We start from the raw sequence: 22,418 nt of genomic DNA, 5'->3' as shown, positions 1-22,418 counted from the left end.
AATCCTGGCCAGCCTTGTGCTGTATTTTTAGTGTGAAAGTAGGGTAACCAGTTCCTTAAAAGTCTCAGGAGCAGCCCATTAGTGGGCTATATACGACTGTTTTATTGTGTATGTCTTATTCCTGTATATATAGATCTCTATGTTTGGCTCTTTCAGTCAAGTTCACTAACATAGATTTCCCACAATATTGCACCAGCTTTGACTTAAGGTACCATTTTAAATTAATTAATTGGAAACATATTATTCCAGCCCATCTTACATCACTTGGAAACTAATGCAATTTGAACTAAAAATGGTGTTCCAAGATTTAAAGAAATATTCCAAAGTTGAAAATATGTTGTGGTTTATCAATATCAACTTCATTTAACCAGTGAAGTTCAATATGTCCTAGTCTTTATCACTCTTACTTACAAATATATTAAGACACAATGATTATAAGAGGAACTTCATGGAATTTAGACAAGTGGCTTTGTTTTGTGCAATACTTGAAAGATAAGGTTTATAGGTAAATATCTCTTCACCTTGCCTCCTACAATAACAGATTGAGTCTAGCTGAAAAGTTCTGCTCGTGACACATGGTGATAAATGACTGGTTTTGAAATTGTTAGTGAGTTCTTTTATTTGAAATTAGTTTACCTCTGATAAACCATTCCAGAAAAATCATTGACAAAAAAGGTAAAACGTAAATTTTCTAATGAACCCGACAGATAGTGACATAGTGAAATATTTTTGCAAGTATAGCAAAATTACTTATTTTACTCCTCTTTATGCTCATTATCCCCATGACCACAAAGAACATTTCGTTTTTCTAATTAATCATGCAAGACTGTTTTGCAGTGGTTGCTTCTTCAAAAGCAACCTTTAAATCCCTACTCCATCCTTATTTTAGTTGTAATGGCAACAGAGGCTTTCCAGCACATTGATTGAAAACCAGTAAAGGTTGCTAAAACATATGGCTAAAATTCACAAAGCTAGTTTCCTAAAACTACACCCAACCTACAAGGAAGTGGCTTGGTCTTTGAGGAATTAGATAGGAACTCATGTGAGATACCTTCAAAAAGATATTTATCTGAGGATGCTTATGCTTCAGTGAAGGTATATGGAGTAGGAGAATTTTGCTGTTATCTCTTCTGTTATGTACTGTTTCTATTTTTGGGAGGCCCATAACTCTTATTATTGAGCAAGACTTCACATCCTATTCCTGGGTGAGGCAGTGACCATTCCCCACTATTTTATGAGTGAGGTAACTGCGAGGTTTTGTAAGGTCGTGTCAGGCAGGGCTGTGAATATAAGCCCTGGAGCTTCACACAGCAGTGCCAAGTTGCAGTCACTTAGCCATACAGCCTCCCAGAATGAATTTGATGAGTTGTCTGTCAGCATACAGGGCCAGAGCTGCTGGATTTCACTGTCCTCCCAGGGTCAAGAATGGACCCTGACACACAGTTTGCTGGTGTTGTCCCAGTGCAACTTGTGGTGCTTGCAGTTGGGTTTGAGTAGTTTTCCTGTATTAGGGCTGATCCACTTACAGGATGACAACCTACTTATGTTACCAATTTAATTCTTTAATTTAGGAGCAAGAAATCTGAATACGTGTAGGAGAAAAAAAATAGTACCTGACTGTATAATTAAATACTGGATCATAACTCAGTTACTCAAGGAAACAGAGCTGTGATTGGCATTTCCTAAGTTTCGAGTGCTTGATTTAGCAGCCTTAATGTGCTTTCAACGCAGTTAAACTTTTCTATTCTATTTCTGTCTATCTTTATGAAGATCATAGAGAAACTAATTTGCAACTTTACAGTGCAAGTAAATCAGATGTTGTTCTTAAAGGATTTATTGCCTGTAGCCCACGGTTTAGCTAAATGGAGCAGCCATATAGGAAGAGACTTGGATATTATACTTCATTGTACCAGACATTGTGTCAGTTAGGCAGTGACATGTGAAGGATTTCTCATATTTGTCTACATGATGGAGGTCTGGGATATCAGAATCTCCAGGAGGCCAGAACATCATCAAATCAGTGAAGCTTTCCAGAAAGCAAGATTCATTTTCAAATGTGCAACATTAGCATATATCAGAGGAATTCCTCAGGACATAAGTAGATAAGTAGTAAGCCTTTTGTATAAAGACAATCTGTCCTAATAGAGTTCAGATGCTCTCTGTTATGATGGCAGTTTTCAGCAACAAGCAAAGCAAGCATGTGAACCATGAAACAAACAGGAAAATCGAACTCTTTTGTGCACATGAACCAAGTCTTTGATTCAAAGTGTTCACCGTGTAATCAGGGTACAGGTCTTTAGGGCACTTTCAAATATAGAACTTCAAAATTAGATTTGGGATTATGAGAAATCAGGAAGTGCTACTCATTTAGAAATCATGTCATAGATACATTAACTTAGGTGGCTGTAATGAAGTCCCTGATATGATTCTTTTACATCACCAATCAGTGCTGTTGAGTTTGCTGGAATGGCCATGGCATCCATATGCATGTTATTCTTACTTTCTTGTTTCCTTTTGACAAGGATCTTAACTCATTTTCAGGTGTAGCAAGTTCCTGTCTTTGATTTTTCTAATATTTTTATTTTTAAACAAAATAGGTTTTCAACATCCAGCTTGAATTATAAATCGATTTTCTTTGTGGGTTTTTTTATAGTGACCACAGGGGTGAGATGCTGTTTGTAGCTGTTGAAGAATGAGCCTAGATATTTTCAAGGGTTTTCGGTACAGAAAAGCCACTAACTTTATTGTAAAGGGGGTCACTGATTATATCAGTGATTCCTAATCTAAGCACTCATTAAAAATTGATAATGAATTGAGAAAAGGAGAAAAAGAGGTATTTCTGAAATTTGTTGTCTAGTTAAGGAGATGTCGAGCAGAAAATAACAGATACAGACAGATAAGGAGATAGTTCTGAGTGATTTGATCTTCAGAATACTTTCACTGACATTTCAGACATTTCTTGTTTCTGATTTTCAGAGTCAATAGATTCTGAAGGTTGGAAGTCAATGTAATTTTGCCTGGTCTTTTACATAACACTCAGTATTTCAGCTTGTAGGGGCAATAGTGATTCTTTCAGAAAAAAATGTAAGAGTTTATATCTTTGCTCTTGACTTTCTGAAAACATCCTCAAAGAAGTTTTAGGAGCTGAATGACTGCTTTCATTTGCTTTCCCCTTGTGTGAAATTTAATCGTGTTTAGTTTTTACCAAGCGATTTTTGTTGTTATTGTTGTGGTTGTTACTTTGACAACAGTGAAATACAAACTGACCTGAGGCAGTAATTTATTTCACTGAAAGCTGTGGGGAAAGTCATTTGTTGTTCTTTTTGTAGAAAACAAGATTGCAGTTAGTTATGAGGATTTCTGTTAATTTTTCTAAACTAAATACTTGAGCGAAAAATCTCAAAAGAGCCCGGGAGAATCAGGAACCCAGGAAAATTTCAAGCCACTAAAGTCTCCAACATTTCTTGATGATGTTCTGCGCACTGGATGATGATTTAAACAAGTCTTAAACTAGTATCACTAAAAAAAACCCCTAGCAGCTGTTCAATAGATGCTAGGGCAGGCCCATTATAAAATGTACTATGGTATGCCATAATGGTTAGGATACCAGTACGTTCTATTTATGGTACCATTGACTCAGTCACTTGAGTTCAAAAAATAAGCAGGGAACATCTGTTTATTGAAAGGATTTCCTCTATATTAATTTCTCTCTCTATTCCATCCTTTATGAAGTACTTCCAAAGTTTTTTAATTAGTTCTTTTAAGAGGATATTCCAATTTATTTTCTAATATTCTGACACTGCATTAGTTCTATTTTCTTATTAATAGCTGACGCAATGAAAAAGTAATTACTAGCTGATGTTGCTTCAGATTTGGGTTTTTTTAGGACTTTGAAGGGTTGCTTCGGCTATGTTTTTCTTAATTTTAAAAATGTTCAATATCCCTCCTTAAAGCTGCTGTACCAAGGATTGTACTGCTGGAATTGTCAAAACAAATAGCAGCTTAACTGCCATCCATGACTCTGGTCCAATATCTCTGTCAGAATATTTAACAGCTATTCAGCCAAATACTTGTAGAGCAGCTGTACCCCTAGTCAGACTGAGTTTTATTCTGTCCTTCCTTTTAGCCTTGCCATATGATTCATCTTTCTTCTTTTAGAAAATTAGTCTATTTATAAATATTGTACAAGAAAGCAACAGCAAATTAAAGGTAAACACTCGCATATCTGCATGATACAATCCTCTACTATTAAAGCAATTTGAGTATTTTCCAGAATGGACACTTTTGGGAAATGGTGTGAAAAACGAAGGGGGACACACGTATGACATGGGTATGACTTGGTAATGCTAGCAAAACTCCTACCACATGAAAATATAGGAACTTCACTTTGTTTTCTGAGGAAGTTCAAAAGTTTTCCTTTTGTATCACTGTGTTTTATTTTTTTCTTCTCTGGGCATCCTTTCCTAGGCTCTGACCATGTGTTAGCCTGTATGCTTATTTTTCATAGGATAAGGTGACTTATTTTACTTTTCCCCCCTAATTTCCTTTGCTACATGACCACGGAGAGGAGGAGAAAAAGATATCAAATATTTGACAAATAATTTAGATCCTAGTCTGTACTCTTTCAGAATATCCAGAATCCTGCTTTGATATGCAGTCCTCTTAATCTCATTGGGGTTTTGTTGCCCTGTACAAGTCTGCCAGCATACAACGTGTTGCAGGATCTGAACTGTGTCGGCAATTTTCTCTTATGAGAGCCATCCTTGTTTAATTTTGATACGTTACAAATAACTGACTATAAGCTAATAGTAACATTCTCTTCACCCCCCATAACCTGTAGCAAGATGCCTAAGTGGTCATCCCAATCCAATGCAAAAGTTATAGTGTGAAAGTCACTGAGAAATACTGTGATACTAGCTGGGATGCTACCAAGTGTGATTCCTGTGTTCCATCTCAGTCCAGCTACTACTGGGCAGGTGTCCACATCTCAACACTGACATAACTGGCACAGTCTGTCCCACTTTCGCTGGAGGCCTGTACTAAAAACAAACAAATAAATAAATAAAAACATGGTTTGGCTTGTTGTCATGATTAAACTAACTCTAGCCCATAAGGATTGTAATGGACAGGTTAAAGTCATGTCTCTGTAGTACGGAGAAATTTGTAGTGCCTTCCCTGTTCTAATCATGTCTGTGCAGGTAACAGTCTTCATAGAATCACAGAACCATAGAATGGTTTGGATTGGAAGCAACCTTAAAGGTCATCTAGTTCCAACCCCCCAGCTCTGGTCAGGGACACTTTCCATTAGACCAGGTTGCTCAGAGCTCTATCCAACCTGGCCTTAAACACTTTCAGGGATGGGGCAGCCACAGCTTCTCTGGGCAACCTGTCCCAGTGCCTGACCACCCCCACAGGGAAGACTTTCTTCTTAATATCTAATTAAACCTACTCTCTTTCCATTTGAAGCCGTTCCCCCTTGTCCCTTACACTGTATGTAAATTGTAGATAGTTTCTCTCTATCTTTCTTGTAGGCTCTCTTCATATACTGTAAGGCCACAATTAGGTCACCCCAAAGCCTTCTCTTTGTGTTTCAGGGTTGCCAGGCTAGTTTGTGTGTTCTTGTGATTGTTTTGGCCTTCATTCAATTAATGAACTCTTTGGTAGTAACGATGCTGTCTTCAGAGGGTTCTTTACTTTTCAGTGTGATGGAAAGAGCCCAGGAAGAAAGACAGTTTGGGTTTATTAAATTTATTAAATTATTGCATGTTCTCCTGGACTAATTGACTTTGTTTTGTTTCTTAATCACTGCAATACAAAATAGATTTTCTGTCTTTCCACCAAATAAATATTTTCTTATTAACAACCCGCTAGTATTTTCAAGGAGTCTATTAAGACATCTCAACTGTAAAAGATAAGATGTAGAGGTGTTTTCAGGATCCCGATATTATTGTCAATATATGCAATATAGAACTTCATCAGATAGATTATTTGAAATGCCCTTTTTGGTAGACATTGACTTTTAACATCATGTTTACCTTTTAGATGATGCTTCCCCTGAAAACTTGTCTTTGGCATTTCCAGAACTAGATCAGCAGCTGCAGGTAAACGGGTTTTTTTTTGTTATGACAACTTATTTCACAGTCACTATACTTGTTATGATATAAAGCCTCTGGTTGTTATACTAAGGTGGAAGTTTTCAATGGTGCTTTTCTAACCTATTGACATTTAATAAGGCTGTATATATCCACAGAAGAAAACACTGTCTTTTCAAGATCTGCAGAAAATTTGGTTTGACATTTTTAATCCAATTGCAGGGAAATTACTATTGCAACAATCTCACCTGCTTTTAAGATTTTTTATACAATTCCTGTGTAAAATGCAGGGCATGCTGTTGCACTGCAATGAAGAGAGTTCTTGTGTGTTTGACAGGGGAAGGAATGAGCCAGGTATTATATTCTCATGCCTGCAGGCTGTGCTATGACTGATGTCATCAGCTTTCTCTGAAGCTTTCCAAGAGAAGATGTATTTTGTAGTGATGTTTTACCTTTAATCTTGGGTAAATAAAGCTAGTCATCAGGATTGATGAGAGCCTCATCAAAGTAACTACAGTTCATGCTACATAGTCAGGAACCCTAATGATTGCCCTGGCAGGTGTCTGCAGACAGCCTGGGATAAAAGTGATGAGTCCTTTTGTGATCAGACTGATTTGTCAGCACAGGATGATGGAGCCCAGATACACTGGACAATGAGCAGTTGATGACAGCTCCGTGGTTCACCAGGCACAGAGCCAGTTCCACATCCAGGAATTATTTCACTTTTCTTTGTGGAGATTCTGAAGTGTTTGTTGGCTGTTTTAAAGTACTTCAGATCATCTGTTTTCCCAGGAGCATTTAGACTTCCTCTGATATTTCACTATGAAGGCAGTTGCTTCCTGGGTGTAAATTGAGAAAGGCATTAGCAGACCATGCTTGTCCAATAATGTCATCTTTCCTGTATCCATCAACTAGTGACACAACACGGGAGGGCTCCTGACTTCAACTATTCTCTCCTACAGTTCTAATCAAAAGAATGACTGCAAAAGGAATGACAGAGACTCCTCTTGCTCTATTGCTCTCACCCTGAGAATATGGGCAGGTTCCTTAGGCATAACTAGGAATGATTAAAGGAATGAATAACAGCTTAAGATTTGGGGTGAAAGGAACAGGATAGGATACTGACCTCTTTATTCTGCTGACCTTCCAGTGCAACAAAGATGATTGGCTTTTTTTTCCCCTCAGAAGAGTTCAGAGAGCAATAATGTTTCATAGCTGAAGCACTGAACTGAAAGTAAAGAACCTGAAATGCTTGAATTTGCAAGAATGCTGGTACATGTTTTTGTAATAAAAATATGGCATCTAAAGCCACAAGATTTTCATCACCATGCCATACATACAGCTAAAAGCATTTATATTTTATTTAAAGAAGCAAAGTATAAATGCAGGTTAGGTGGCATTATAATAATAGACAATATAAAAAAAATAGTAATTTTCCAGGTTTCAAACATACAAAGGAAAATTTTGAAACCTGTTTTAAAAACAAACAAACAAAATAAAAGCCCAAATTAGCTGATCTTCAGGCTGGATTTTGAAAGCAGCTTGAGAGCTATGTAGGTTCACTGAGTCACTTGGAATTCTATGCATGTAGGCAGCAACCACAGCCTGAGTACCCAGCAATTTGCGCCTCTGGTTTAGGTTTCAAGCCCTTGTCCTCCTATGTTGGGCCCTGGCAGACAGCTTGGCTATTTGAGCAGAATTACCTAGTGTTCCCACTTTTCCTGGCACAATTCTACCATACCTGGGCACCACCATCTGAGGTGGGCAGGGCAAAGTTCAGTGCAGCCTCCTCATGGGAGGGTAACAAACCCTGCTGTCCAAGTACCAGCACTGGCTCTACAGAGGTAGAGGTAGGACTGGCTGGAGAGAAGGTCTTTCTAGGAAACTTAGCAAATAATTCTCTATAAGGACTCTTACTAAAGGACAGTCCTAGTTACAGCTTCTTTCTGAAGAATAAAAACGATCAGTCTGTGTCTTCTGATGTACTAGGCAGGTTCAGACTAAAAATGTTTTATTTTCAAATTACCTCTTTGAATGTTACATTTTTCTACTGCACTGAGAGGAACACATTCCAAGAAGCAATCTGTAAGAAAATAACTCAACTGCTATCTCTCTTTTTTTTTTTTAACCTAAATCAAAATTGCTTTATGGTCAACTAGACACAAAAGCCCTACATATGAGAACGGAGCAGTTTAAACTCTTAAGCTCTTAAGCAGTATGTCTCTTTTGCAGCTTTATTATTTAAAAAAAAAATATAAAGAAATTCCTGTTAAGTTATCAGTGAAATGAAACACATATTAATAAACTTCTTGCTTTTGTTTGCAGTACTGGAAATTATTCTCTTCCCACTGACCAGCAATACTTTGAATGAGGATAAAACATGCTTATTTGGGCTTCTGTTATTTCCCCCACCTGTGTGTGTCGTGTGGTGGGTAGTGCAGTGAGGGTAGGCTGGCTACACTTGTCACTTTGTCATTGGGAAACTTTAACCATTTCCTTGTGTAAAAGCTGGACTGGTCCTTGGAAGGCACTTCCTTGATTATCCACAGCGTGGGTGGTGGCCCCTCTGACAGACACTCTGCTGTGGGTTGTCTGCTATATTTAGGCACCTACATCAGCATCTAAGGCCTTGTTGTTCATGTCACTGAATGTAGAGGAAAGTATCTAGAGTTAAGTACCTGCATTGCTATGTCCTGTGTGTTGCCTGTCCCGTTCCAGCACTTCCTGTGACTTGCTCAGTTCATCTCCCTATTCTCCATCAAAGTCTTTATTCCAGATGGGAGTTTGATCCTGAAGAGGGAAGAATACAAGTCACATATGGATGGACAGGGGTTCTGTAATTCTTTATCCTTCAAGGCCTGGTTGGATGGGGCTCTGAGAAATCTGACCTAGTGGAAGGTGTCCCTGCCCATGGCAGGGGGGTTGGAACAAGATGATCTTTAAGGTCCCTTCCAACCCAAAACAATTCTATGATTCTATTATTCTATGATTCTGTGATCTCTTCTCATGAAATGTGAGCTTGAGAGGCATTTATGTCATATTTTGTATTTTTGTACAAATCTGTGGAGATTAACGTAGTTAAATAAACTTGCTGCAACAGAGAAAAAGCTCCAACCACTTATAATATCAGTTTTCTAAGCCACAGGATAGTTTTTCATACTTTAGTGGCAAATGCTTATACGAAAGAAGCAGTGAAAATGTTATGAAAGTTTGTTTTGCATGATATAAGCATTTAGCAGAAACCTTGTTTACTCTGGAACTTGAATTGATTCTACTGAATGCCAAGATTCTTGTTAGACACACAAAATTATTTTAGAAAGCTTAAAAGTATACTGCATTTTTAAAGAGGATAATGTATTTTTTTAAGATTTACTAATATTTTTAATATTAATTTCCATAAGTATTCCTAGAGTACTGTGGTGCTCTATAATTAGATATGAACTTGAAAAGTTTCCTGTAATGCTGCTGTAATAACTATGGTCTTAGGTTATGTAAGACATGGATGTTCACAAATTCAGAACATCATCCCCAAGTTAGAAAAGAATGGAAAATGTCTCAGCAAAGGAGAGCAAAACTCTCAGTTGCTCTTATCCAGTTGACCTGAATTGTTCAGAAGAAAGAGAGCTGCTTATGTTCATAGTAAAACTAGACTAGACAAGATATATCCAGACAGGTATCTGAAACTGGTTGAAGAGTTCCACTTGCACAACAAAAAGTAGCTGCAATGTGCTAGTTTTTGCTGGGAGTAATGTGGGGTTTTCCATCATGGAAGAGTACACAAGGCTGTATAATGAACATAGGCCACCATGCAAAATATCAGCACTGAACTTTCCAGTTTTGCACAAGAGTTTAGCTGAAGGTTATCAAATTTACAAAAAGCGAGATACCACTCTTTAATTGGACTTAATTAGACTTTAATTAGTGGTAAAGACTGCTTTCTAGACAAGTTCACATAAGCTGGTAAAACTGCCTGATACAATTTTTTCTTGAAACTTCAACATTTTCAGGAGAAAATTTTAATTTTATTTTTCACAGTTGAGTCAAAAAGTAAACACAAACAAACTATGGTGAATTAAAAAATAATCTGCTTCAAAGTTTTTGAACATTTGATTGACATTGTCAACTACACAGCCTTTGTGGATATGGAATGCTGATATTCACATGGCAGGGCAAAACATACCTTGTTATGTGAGTGAAGAGAAAAAAACCCTAAACCTGAAAACTGTCATTCTGTGTCCCCCAGCAAAGATTTTATTTAGAACAACTCCTTCAATCTGCCTTAAGAAGCCTGCAGAACTACTCTTTCTATTTCTTCATGAACAGCATTTGCATGTCATCTTCCAATATCCTTCATATCTGGATTCCAAACAAAAGTCTAAATGAACAGTTTATATGTCTTGTAAAGATGTACATATATATGTGCAGTTATAGAATAGTCTCTAAAAGATCTCTTAATGTCTACTTGCTGGATCCTGTAGACCATTTCTCAGTGTTATTCAACAAAGGAAAAATCAGACCTTGTTGAAAATCAGGCGTAATAGGATAGATCACTAGTATAACTTAAAGCTGCAGCTTTTGTGCTAACTTTGTGAACAAAATCAGAGATTCTGCATGTGCATATCTTGCCAGCATAGAAAAATGAGGGTGGATAACACTGAAGCCTGAAATAAACAGGATTAAAAGTAGCAACTGTTGCCATTAAATGTAACCTTCTTTGGCAGGGATGTTTTTTGACTTCTCTAGCAGGTATGCTTTTAAGTGTATTAATTTATGGACAGGCAAGATACTCCATGAAGTATCAAGCTTGGCCTGTACTAAGAAGAAATTAAAGTATGGCTGTTTGCTTCTGGGTGAAAAAAAGTACATACTGCAAACTGCACTTTATTAAGGCCTGTTGAAATTAGTTACCTGGATAAAGTAGCGAACTCTCACCAAAAAAATAGTATACAAACTTCGGGGAATGCCATCAGAGTAGCATCTGCAACACTCTCCATGGTCTGGCCTCATGCATTCAAAAAAGTCATTCTAGGTGGATGGAGACTTGTATCTCTCCATTTCATGTGATTGCAATAGAGATGTTTGTTAAATAATGAATGCATTAGCCAGTTTAATATCCTACTGGCCAGAAATTACTCATGGACATCTATCACCAAATACTATCACCAAATCCTTTCATAGAAATTTTCAAATTGCAAGTTGTCCAGTCCTGGCTGCCCCATCCCTGGACGTGTTCAGTTACAAGTTGGATGGCACTGGAGGCAACCTGGTCTAGTGGAAGGTGTCCCTGCCCATGGCAGGGGATTGGAACTGGATGATCTTTAAGGTCCCTTCCAACTCAAACCATTCTATTATATGATTCAATTATATGATTCTACCTAGTCATACGAAAACATAACCAAATCTATGTTTTAAAGAAAAATACACTAAAAAAGTTCTTTATATAGTTCTTAATACCATCAGAAAAGATTGAAAAGAATTGTATGAACAGAACATTAGTAAACTGATTGTATTATTTGTTGTAAGTTTATTTTAAGTGCTAAAATATCATTGTAAGAAAAAATGTCACTGAAGAGGACAATGGTAGGAAGGGGGTTGTAAATCAGCAACTGGTTCTAAGTGAAACTTAGATACTAAGTTTCAGCATGACTGGATAATTTTTAGCTCTCTATATATATCTTTTGAGTGGGAAGCTGGAATATAGAAACTGAACACTGTTTTAATTTTTAAACTGTTTAAACCAGCTAGATTAGCAGAAACTAAGTTGGAAGCAAATCCAATGTGATTTTTTGTTGGTTTGGTTTGGTTGGATTTTCTTTTGAAGTATCACTGTTTGGGGACTTTCCTTTTGGTACCGTCCAAAATTTTTTTATTGTGATGCATTTGTTGATGGCTGATCTCTGGCAGATACCAGAGATGCTACTTTGGCTCATCCTTGCATTCTTGGATTAGAGCACTGAGACTTCTATATTCTGTCTTGTTAAATTTATGCTTATTATTTGGGTGGCTGTATGAATGGTGCTATTGCTCATCCACATTGAAATGCAATTAAAAGCCCTTTCCTAGGGATTAGATTCATCAAGTGATGGGCTGCCCTTTCCCTGGGTTCCAGAAATCTCCAAGATCAGAGAGAATGTCCTGTGAAACAATTCTTCTGCAGCATTTTTGCATTTAGAAAATGGGAAATGAGTGTTAAAATTTCAGTGAGGAATCACATACTGTCTAAAAGTACTCACAAGATCCTTACATTACCTACATCTGTGCATTGGGTTACATCTGAACCAACTTACCCTGTCTCCTGGATAAAAGTGTTTTCAATCTTTGAAAAAATTCCCAGTTTAGATTAAGAAGAAGGATTAGAAGATCATAAATAGGAAAAGTCTGATAACTTGTGCTTTTCTTTTCCTAATAAAATGTCATTAAAGAAATATTATGCTACAGCAAAGAGTCAAAGTAGGACAGCAAGAAATGTAAAATAATCTACTAATATTGTGAAAGGCAATTGGATGCTCTTTAACTGGGCAGTAAAGGAACTATTTTAAGTGTTTCCTTTTGCTTCAAACAGGTGGCTCAAGGATGCTATTTGGAGTTCATTTACAGTCAACAGATTCATGGCTAATAACTTAGAAGTACTTCCTGAAAGCGTTATAGCCAAAATGTGATAAGCCTGAATTAAGCAGTTTTCTTTTTAAGGAACAAAAAGTACCTACATTTAACCAAAAATGTATTTTCAAGGTCTCAACTGAAATTCACATGAGGAATTCTAACCCTGAGTGGGTTTACTTGCCATATTTATTACATTCAGTGTGCATTAGAAAAAAGTTAAAATTTTGTGACAATGGTGTCAGTACTTAGGATAGGAGGTATAATGCTTTTGTCTTCAATGTGTCTCTTTCTTGAACTGAGTTTTCCTTTTTTGATTGCCATCATCCTTCTATGCTCAATCTCACCTGTGCTTTACATGAAAATGTAAAACACTTTGCAAATAAGCTGACTTAACTCTCATAATCATTCTACTAAGTAAACATATGCCCTTCTTCTACAGGAAATACAGATGCAGAGAAATGGTATTATCTTGAGCAAGCTGTTTACAGCTTGAGATATTGCTGGGATAGAACCCATCATAAAATCTTGGCTGCACTGGAGTCAGCAGATTAACTTCTGTTGAGTCCAGCAGAATCAACCCCAGTGTCCCAATTCACAGCCCTGTCCTATTTAGGAATAAACTGGACTGGAATAAGCATTGCATTTAGGAATAAAAAGACCGTTTAGTCTACGTCTTTTCATGTGTTTTGTTCTCATCTTGCACAACTGGAGAATAGGAGCTTGTTTGCACTCAAAATCTCCTTCTGCTCAGAGCTGTAGTTTCTGCAGTGAAAAGACGCTCCTGTGTGTTATGGGTCTGACCAATGCATCAGCTTTAGCATCCATGTATCACTGTAGCTGAAAAAGAGGGATGTAAGGGAGAAATCTTTCTTTGATCAATCTTTAGGAATACTTTGCAAAACTGACAAGGAGAGTTCTGAAAATTGTTACAAGGTTTGAAGGTTTACATGCATATTCTTATGCAGGGAAGTGGGATCGTTTTTGGTTTTTTTCCTTCCATGAAAGGTCGTCACTAGGAATAGTTGGCAATATCCTGCAGTTAGGGGAAAAAATTCTCACAGGAATTAAGATAAATATTTTATCTTTAAAATATGTATTTTTAAACTAATATTTCATTCTAAAACAGTGCATTTTTCTTCTTCTTTTTCTTAAAGCCTCTGCCTCCTTGTCACGAGTCTAAGGAATCTATGCAGGTGTATAAACAGCACTGCAAAATAGCAGAAGAGTACCATGAAGTCAAGAAAGAAATTGCTCTGCTGGAAGAAAGAAAGTGAGTAAATTTCCCAAAGGATTTACTGTTGTATAATCTCTTTGTAAAATCCTGTTTTAAGCATGAGGTTTTCACATAATATTTTCTGACCTTAAACTCATATACATATATACTCACATATGTATATACTTATATACACACACACCTTTTAATTGCAGCCTTCCAGTACCTGAAGGGAGCTTATAAAAAAGATGGAGATAGACTATTTACAAGAGATAGGAAAAGGGAGAATGGCTTTAAACTGACAGAGGTCAAGGTTAGGGTATTAGGTGCATGGGATATTAGGAAAAAATTCTTCCCTGTGAGGGTGATGAGGCACTGCCACAGGTTGCTCCACCGCTGGAAGTGTTCAAGATCAGGTTGGATGGGGCTCTGAACAAGCTGGTTTAGTAGAAGGTCTCCCTGCCCATGGCAGGGGGATTGTAACTGGATGATCTTTGGGGTCCCTTCCAGCCCAAACCATTCTATCATTCTTTTGACTCTATGATTCTGTTCCATACCTCTGCCTGACAGTCACAGTACAAGTAGGCCATTGCTCCATAGGATCAACTGGACCCACTAAGAGCTGTCATAGTTCTGGACCCTAACCTATGTGTGCGTCCCTTCAAACCTTCACTGACAGATTCCAGGTCACGTAACAGTCCAGTTCAACTGGTGCAAGTCTCCTTTTTAATGTTAGGGAATTTTTTTTTCAATTTAACATTATACATTTTAACGACGAGTGTAACAGATCCTCAGTTAGGCTTGGAGTGCTTGACAGTATTGGTAGATGTGTTTCTGTGAGTTGCCCTGTTTCTGTATACATTGGCTCAATGCACATTGGCATTTTAGGTGTTTGTATGCAAAGTGCATAAGATGGAGATGTTTTTCTTGTCTGTGGCCTGTACTCACAGCCCTGTCATCTTTTGCATGACTATTAAATGGCAAAGTGCACTCTGTGGGTCTCGGTCCCTTTCCACAAGAAACCTAAAAAAAAAAATTCAGAGAGACGAAAGAAGGTGAGTAGTGAAATCCCTACCCAGCTGACCTTGAAGTTCAGCCAAGTTTGCATCCATGGGAATCTTAGAATCAAGCTGATGGGAGGGAAACTGTTGAAATCCTGTATTCTTACAAGATAGCCAAAGAACTCCCTGAATCCAAACTATTCAGGGTAAGAAAGTGAGATGTCTTTATCAGGGTTGATGGCTACAGACACAATATAGTTACATTTGGCTTAACGTGTCAGAGCTACTTGAGGTTTCCCACTACAAATGCCCTTCCACTGTAGGATCTGTGTGGCACTCAGATTCTGACAAACTGACACAAAAGTTAAAAGAGAAGAAAAAATAACCAGAAGAGATTAACACTGCACTGTCCCTGCATGGAAAAATGCATGAAAATGCAGTGTTGGCATTTGATTCATCATTCATTGAACATGACCCATCAAATGTAATTGGTGTGTTTGGAAAGATGAGGAAAAGATAATTAGTTCAAATAATTTTGCAATGATTTGTCAAATTTGGTTGTCTAATATAAGCTGCTTACATACGTATTTAGTAATCAAGCGAATTCGGTGGAAACCCATGTGTCTTTTTCTATTCTGAAAATCCAAATAGAATATAAAATATTAAATGGTCATTTAAGTACTTGACTTTAGATGTATAAACCCAAAAGGTAGCCTTAGATCATTTGGATCATTTGGATTTTGGAGTCTACTGATATAAATCCATTATTATTACTGACACATCCTCAAATCAGTTATGCCTATTTATGAAGTATGCTTGGAGCCTCTAAAAACTAGACATTTATATTATTATTATAATAACCATAGACATTTATGTTATTATTTTTGCACTTTCTTAAGTGAAAAAAATATCCTGTTTGAATGCAATCTTTTAATCTATGGAGTCTGTGGTACTAGCTGAATTAGAAATAATTTGCTTCCTGAGAAGGGCATGCACAAAATTGTTTACCAGAACTCACAACTGTCCTAATCAACTTCTGAGCCCAGATGTCAGCCTCTCTGCAGTGGTTACCCTGGATGAATTAATGGGCTTCAGGCTGGCATTTTATTTCATTTCACCAGTGGATGTCAACAGTGGAACAATGTCAGGATGCTTCCACCACTGCTACCTTTGCCGAACCTGTTCTGTGGATTCCGTGCCCCAGTAGACATATGTTGAGTGGCTGAATAAGGCAACAAATGGAATTCTATTACTGTGATTCTTATGTGCCTTCCAATTACATATTTGTGGACTCGTGTTCACATGCTGTATAGCTGTGAAATGCCTAAACATCACAAATGTCAGTGCAGCACCTCTCACCACTGCCCATGTTAAGAAGTGGTCCTAGAGCGCTGGGATCAAAGATGTTTAATTTCCTACAGGTTGGTGCACTGGTTGCTTGATTTTGAGGTTTAACAAGCTGCAAGTGCCAACTGAAGATTTTTTTTTTCTCCAAATGTGGACTGTTTATAGCTTCTCCTTCCAGGTAGATTCTCCATTTTGTAGTATTTTGGAGAAGGTCTCATGAAACTACCTTTCCCCACTGAAGTAACAATTCTTTCTGTAGCAGTCTGTTTTTATTAAACCTTCCAGAAACTAACTGGGACCTCTTCACTGCATGAAGTTTGGTTAAAATTGGAAGGGGGATTAGAAAGATATTAGGACGCATATACTTTTACACACACGTAAGCTTACAAACCTGAGCACACTTGTAATTGCAGCATTTCAGTACCTGAAGGGAGCCTACAAGAAAGATGGAGAGAGACTATTTAAAAGGATACGTAGAGATAGGACAAGGGAGAATGGCTTTAAACTGACAGAGGATAGGTTTAGATTAGATAGTAGGAAGAAATTCTTCCCTTGTGAGGGTGTTGAGGCCCTGGCACAAATTGCCCAGAAAAGCTCTGGTTGCCCCACCACTGTAAGAGTTGAGTATTCCATTCTTAGAATGGATGCTTTGACTTTTCTAAAAAGTCTGATGAGATGGACAAGCTTGGAGCCTCAAAAGCAGTTCTAATCAATTCAATCAAATCTAATTCAAACGGAAAAGATGGCTTTTGCAGCTTTTTTGAAATTTGCCCCTTTTGTGGGTGTCTTTATCTTCTTCTACGTTTGAATTTGAATGTATGGAAATAAAGATCCACAGGTGCCTAATGCACCTGTTATCTATTGTCTATTTCTCTTAAATACTATTTTGATAAAATGATCGAGTTTCATCCCTTTTAATGGGAACAAACAACTTTATAGTGTTGTTCACTGTACATTTTTGCCAAATGCAACCACAAGTTCTGTTGGATGACACCCCTGCCAGCGCTCCCAATTTCTCTCCACAGGTAACTCACCTGTGTCATTACAATGGCAAATCCCACCTGGCAGTGTCTGCATCTGTGGTGCCTACTGACAGAACACTGTGCACACGGAATACTGAAGGCTATGACTGACAGGAAAAAAAACAGACAATGGATTGAGCAAATATTTTCTATTTGTTGGCTAGGAGGAAGAAATAATGTTAAGATAACCTGGCATAAATATCCATAGTAGTATTAGAGCTTTTTAGTAAAAAGAAATGTAATCAAGTTAATTCTACTTTAAACAATTTTTGTTCCAGCCTCCAAACTTCAGTGTCACCTTTATACATAGAATAATATATGCAGGTATATTTCTAAAGGAGGTATCTTTAAGAAATAGAAAATTGAAAAGCATTGTTTTAAAAGAGTTAAAACCATTTAATCTTTTACAACTTTTCAAAGGCTTAGCTTGACTTTTCTCTCACTGAATTGTGAGCATCAAGTATGGCCAAAGTATAAAAAGTCATTGATGTGAGGAGGGTTGCTTTTCATCAAGGCAAGAACAGAATTTATTTGCCCTTTGTCTTGTATGTAATGTAGATGGTGAAAGAATGTACTAGGCTGGGAGTGGGACAGAAGATGACAACTATTTCACAGGAAGAGGGGAAATGTGAGAGAGAAAGAGAGGCTGCAGTTTCAAAAAAGGGAAAATAAAAGTAAAAAAGCAAATAAGAAGGGTAAAATAAGTTACTAAAGAAGAAGACCAAAAAAGGAAGGAAGAAATTGAAAGAATTTAGAAGAAGACTGAGTAGATTTTTTTTGCTAATATAATCATAGCTTTGGTTGCTCTCTTCACTCAAACTCTTCCCATTTATGCCAGCAATATGTAGTACAAGGGAAAAAATCACTGTGGAATGGGAGACATGATTGAAAATAAAGAAAAGGGTGTGGAAGCGAGAGCACACCACATTTAGGGCACAGAATGTAATTTAATTTATGTTCCAGAAACACACATGTATTTCCATAACAGATGTTTTGGGGTATCTAAGTTTGGGTGAAAGGGGTGGGATGGCTGGTTATTTTGAGCACTTGTTATATTGCTATTACTAGATAATGACCCTGGATTATGTAGTTAAATATTAGAGTTGCCATGGTTGCTAGCTGTATCTTATATTCTTAGCACTGGCTGGTTATCGCTTTTTCCTCCCCCAGACAATTCTAATATAACTCTTCAGAAAATATCATTTGATCACCACCTGGTTTAGGTTCACTCCTTTTCCTTGCCATGAATATGATTTCTTTTCTTCTTTTGCACATGTCACAGTAGACATAGAATCATAGAATCATTAAGGTTGGAAAAGACCTTTAGTATCATCAAGTCCAACCATCAATCCAGCACCACCACCATGTTTGCCATTAAACTGTGTCCTCAAGTGCCACAACTACATGTTTTTTTAACACCTCCAGGGATGGTGACTCCACCACTTCCCTGAACAGCCCATTCCAGTGCTTGACAACCCTTTCCAGAAAAAGTTTTTCCTAAATCTAATCTTAACTTCCCCTGGCACAATTTGAGGCCGTTTCCTCTCATCCTTGTTACCTGGCAGAAGAGTCTGACCTCCCCCTGGCTACAATCTCATTTCAGGTAGTTGTAGAAAGCATGAAGATCTCCTCTGAGCCTCCTTTTCTTCAGATTAAACAGCCCCAGCTCCCTCAGCTGCTCCAGTTACAAGACTTGTGCTCCAGACCCTTCCCCAGCTCCATTGCCCTTCTCCGGACACCTCCAGCACTACAATGTCATTCTAGCAGTGAGTGGCCCAGAACTGAACGAATGCAGGATTTGAGGGTTGGCCTCACCAGTGCCAGGTACAGGGGCACAGTCACTGCCCTGGTCCTGCTGGCCACACTATTGCTGATACAGGCCAGGATGCCATTGGCCTTCTTGGCAAATGACATGCAGTGGAGATGTCTGATTAATTTTGTGGAAGCCTTCCATATGCTTTAGCATGCTCTCATGACCATAAGACTGTTTTAAGGTTTCCAGCCCAGATAGTTTCTCCAGGTACACTATTTCCAGACTGTCTTTCCAACATTGCTAAGACAAGCAGTCTTCAGACTTCCAGGTACTGCAGAAAAAGATTAGCATAAACCTTAAAGGCAACCTTTTAGCTCAATAATTTTCCCATTCTAGACCTGATTTTTCATCATCATGTGTATGGAAAATATATGTTACTTGCCAAATAGTGGAAATTAAATTACAGCTTTCCTAACACAAAGAGAAACTTCCAGGTCTAGTGGAAAGTGTCACTGCCCATGGCAGGGGTGTTGGAATTAGATGATATTTAAGGTGCCTTCCAAACCAAACCATTCTCTGATTCTATGACCTTTTATGTGTTGTCATCTGGATATATTTTCATTTAAATTAAAACAGGCTGTCTCGTTGTTTTAAAAATCGATTAGTAGGCTTTAAACACACAAGGGCAGTCTTCTCAGACAGCGATTACCTTACAGGGTCTCATGATTCCTCCTAATGTGAAAGCCATGTCAAATGTGAGAAATGAAGATGATCTTATGGCCACCAGAACACAGACACATGTTAGCTGTGAAGAAATGTGTGGTGCCACAGATGCATGATCCTGAATACATTGTTCACAACTGGGGAAAGACAAATCTGACTCTTTGTACTCTGGAAGTTGTTTTCCTTGTGTCCAGTCTATCTTTAAATACACTCATCTCCAGACAGATTTATCTGCTTAGTCTGTCACTTTTCTTGGTATTTATTCATTGTGAATATTGGTGTTAAGGAGCTCTGTTGTCTGCATGGTCAGTCATTAAGGCCAAGAGAAATAATTTCCCTGAGACCATGCTGTGTTTTTCTCCTGCTCTGGCAGGCTCCCTTCCCTCACAAATCCCTCCCCAAAAAAGAACACTTAGAGTGTACATTACAGATTGTCTCAAAGCTTTGAGTACCTCAGCACTAGTTTAGAAAATACCTTATCAATGCTGTTAATATTTAAACTTGGGATAGCCATTAACAGAAAACACAGATTACACAGTGCTAGACCTATTTATTAAGCATCCATAACAAAGGCTACATGGTGCAAGAGCTTAGTATGGTGTTCTTTAACCTCTGGAAGCTAAGTTCAAATCCCAGATTAGATCAGAAGAAAATGTTACTGTCCTCATCCTTTTGTGAGCTTCGTAAGCTAGACCATTCATAACATTTAGCAATTCCCCAGTACTCTAATTTTAGTTCTGTGGCAGGCTGACAGTATTTGCCTGAAACATCACCCTACCCTGTAAACAGGTGTTGATCCTGATGGGAAGGGAATAAGTAGGTTCTGCTGACTCAGAAGTGGGCAATTTTACCACAGAATCACAGAATAGGCTGAGTTGGAAGGGACCCATGAGGATCATCGAGTCCAACTCCTGGCCCTGCGCAGGACCATCCTCAAGAGTCACACCATGTGTTTGAGAGTATCGTCCAAGCGTTTCTTGAACTCTGTCAGGCTTGGTGCTGTGACCGCTTTCCTGGGGAGCCTCTTCCAGCACTCAGCCACCCTCTGGGTGAGGAACCTTTTTCTAATATCCAGCCTGTAGCATCTACCAGACTTCCAGCACAATCTCATGAGTAGTCAATCAATAACACATATGTACAGCCATACACACAGGGAGCCACACAAGTAGTTACTTGGCAATTTACTGGAAATTAGTTATTTGGACAGCTGTTTGCCTCCAACGTACTGGGAGACAACTGGAGATTCTGTCCCAAACAGGAAACACAGGAAAGATGGCTGAATTGCCCTTTTCTGCCCACATAGTACTACTGGATCGCAGAATCAGTGCAAGGAAACTGCTTTCTATGAGGGAGGTCCTAGAGTATGGACTACAGCAATGAGTATATTTTTATTTTAGCACATTTATAATTTGTTCAACAGCAAAGGTAAGTCCCACAGGGGAAAAAGTTATCTGTGTTGCTTGAATATTACTGAAAAGCAGCATGAATGCCATGCCTGCACAAAGTCTCATCTTATCAAATCAGGACTGACATTCATTAACAGGGTTGTCCTAGTTCGCACGTTGTCTGTCTGTGCCACTCCTGGCTCCAGTTCAAACAGAGTAGTTAGTACCATTCTTTTTCAAGTACTAAAAGTCCCCGCAGAAAAGATTTGTCTGCTTTGAAGATGCTGATTACTTATTAGTGTGTTCACTGCATCTCCCTTTAAGAAGCTCATAAGTGTATGAAAAGTAAGGAAGAATGATTCTGAGTTCATTTCTTTGGACACTTCTGTTTTAACAGTCTGTAATTTGAAAGAGCTTAATTTAATCCTTCAGTCCAGCACTGCACCAGAGAATAATTGCAAAGAAATATTGCTGACACTCTCTCTTGGTTTCCAGAAACAAAAGTCTTCCAGAGAAGGCCCTTGAGAGATTGAAGTGATTAAACACTTGTAAAACCTCATTGTCCCTAAATGCATTTTTCACTCTCTAAAATACTCCTCCATGGTCTCTGTCTCATTAATAGGAGCTGTCTAGCAGAATCATCTTGGCCCCTTTGAAAATTGGTTGATCTATCATGGCCCAACCAAAGAGAAATAAACCTGTTAATGGCTTGCGGCTTCTAAAAATTTTACGACTATTTTGTGACAAATATAAACAGAATTTTGCTGAGCTAAAATAGGCTCTTGATGTTTTCCCTCAAAGGCTTGATTGAACACACCTTTCACCTGGTGAAAGGAAAGAGAAAGAAGCTTTTCTGCAGCATAGCTGCTCTGCATTACCTCAGCGGTATAAAACAAAGCCAACATATTTAGCTGTAGGAAGATGCCTATATACTGCCTCTTTAGGATGATTTAAACTTCCTGTAACGGCTGCTAACTCTTTTTTTTTTTCAACGGGAAGCACATTTGAGAGAAATGGCTGTGTCAAGAATCTCTTCTGACTTTGTGACTCCTTGAACTTACGTAATTGTGACTGTAAACCGTGGGCAAACTCTGCTATCACTGAAAGCTGCAGTAAAGACAGAGGAAGGTCAAACTGACCCTAAAAGAAGCCCAGACAGAAGTGTTTTTCAAAACCCGTGTGCTTACACTTTTGCTGCTGTAAGTGGTAGCTTTGCAGCTACAAGCAACGTAAGTGATCAGCAAATACAGAAATGTTATCTTTTCATGAATACTCTGAC

The 22,418-nt window shown here is 38.1% G+C and overlaps 1 protein-coding gene across 2 annotated transcripts in view; it reads left to right on the top strand.

Annotated features, from left to right (window-relative positions):
* Positions 1-22,418, top strand: part of MAP3K7CL (MAP3K7 C-terminal like) — a 30,747-nt gene that overhangs the window by 5,371 nt on the left and 2,958 nt on the right. For both annotated transcript variants that reach the window (XM_051779360.1, XM_051779359.1), the window contains 2 exons: positions 6,043-6,101; positions 13,850-13,965. In XM_051779360.1, coding sequence (XP_051635320.1) covers positions 6,043-6,101; positions 13,850-13,965 — 175 coding nt within the window. The remainder of the gene's footprint in view (positions 1-6,042; positions 6,102-13,849; positions 13,966-22,418) is intronic.

Source organism: Manacus candei, unplaced genomic scaffold (genome assembly GCF_025592945.1).
Source record: "Manacus candei isolate 608988 ecotype Guabito, Panama unplaced genomic scaffold, ASM2559294v1 h1tg000014l, whole genome shotgun sequence".
Classification (NCBI taxonomy): Eukaryota; Metazoa; Chordata; class Aves; order Passeriformes; family Pipridae; genus Manacus; species Manacus candei.
The sequence above is the reverse complement of the archived record's forward strand: the minus strand, read 5'-3'. Positions and strand labels throughout refer to the sequence as shown.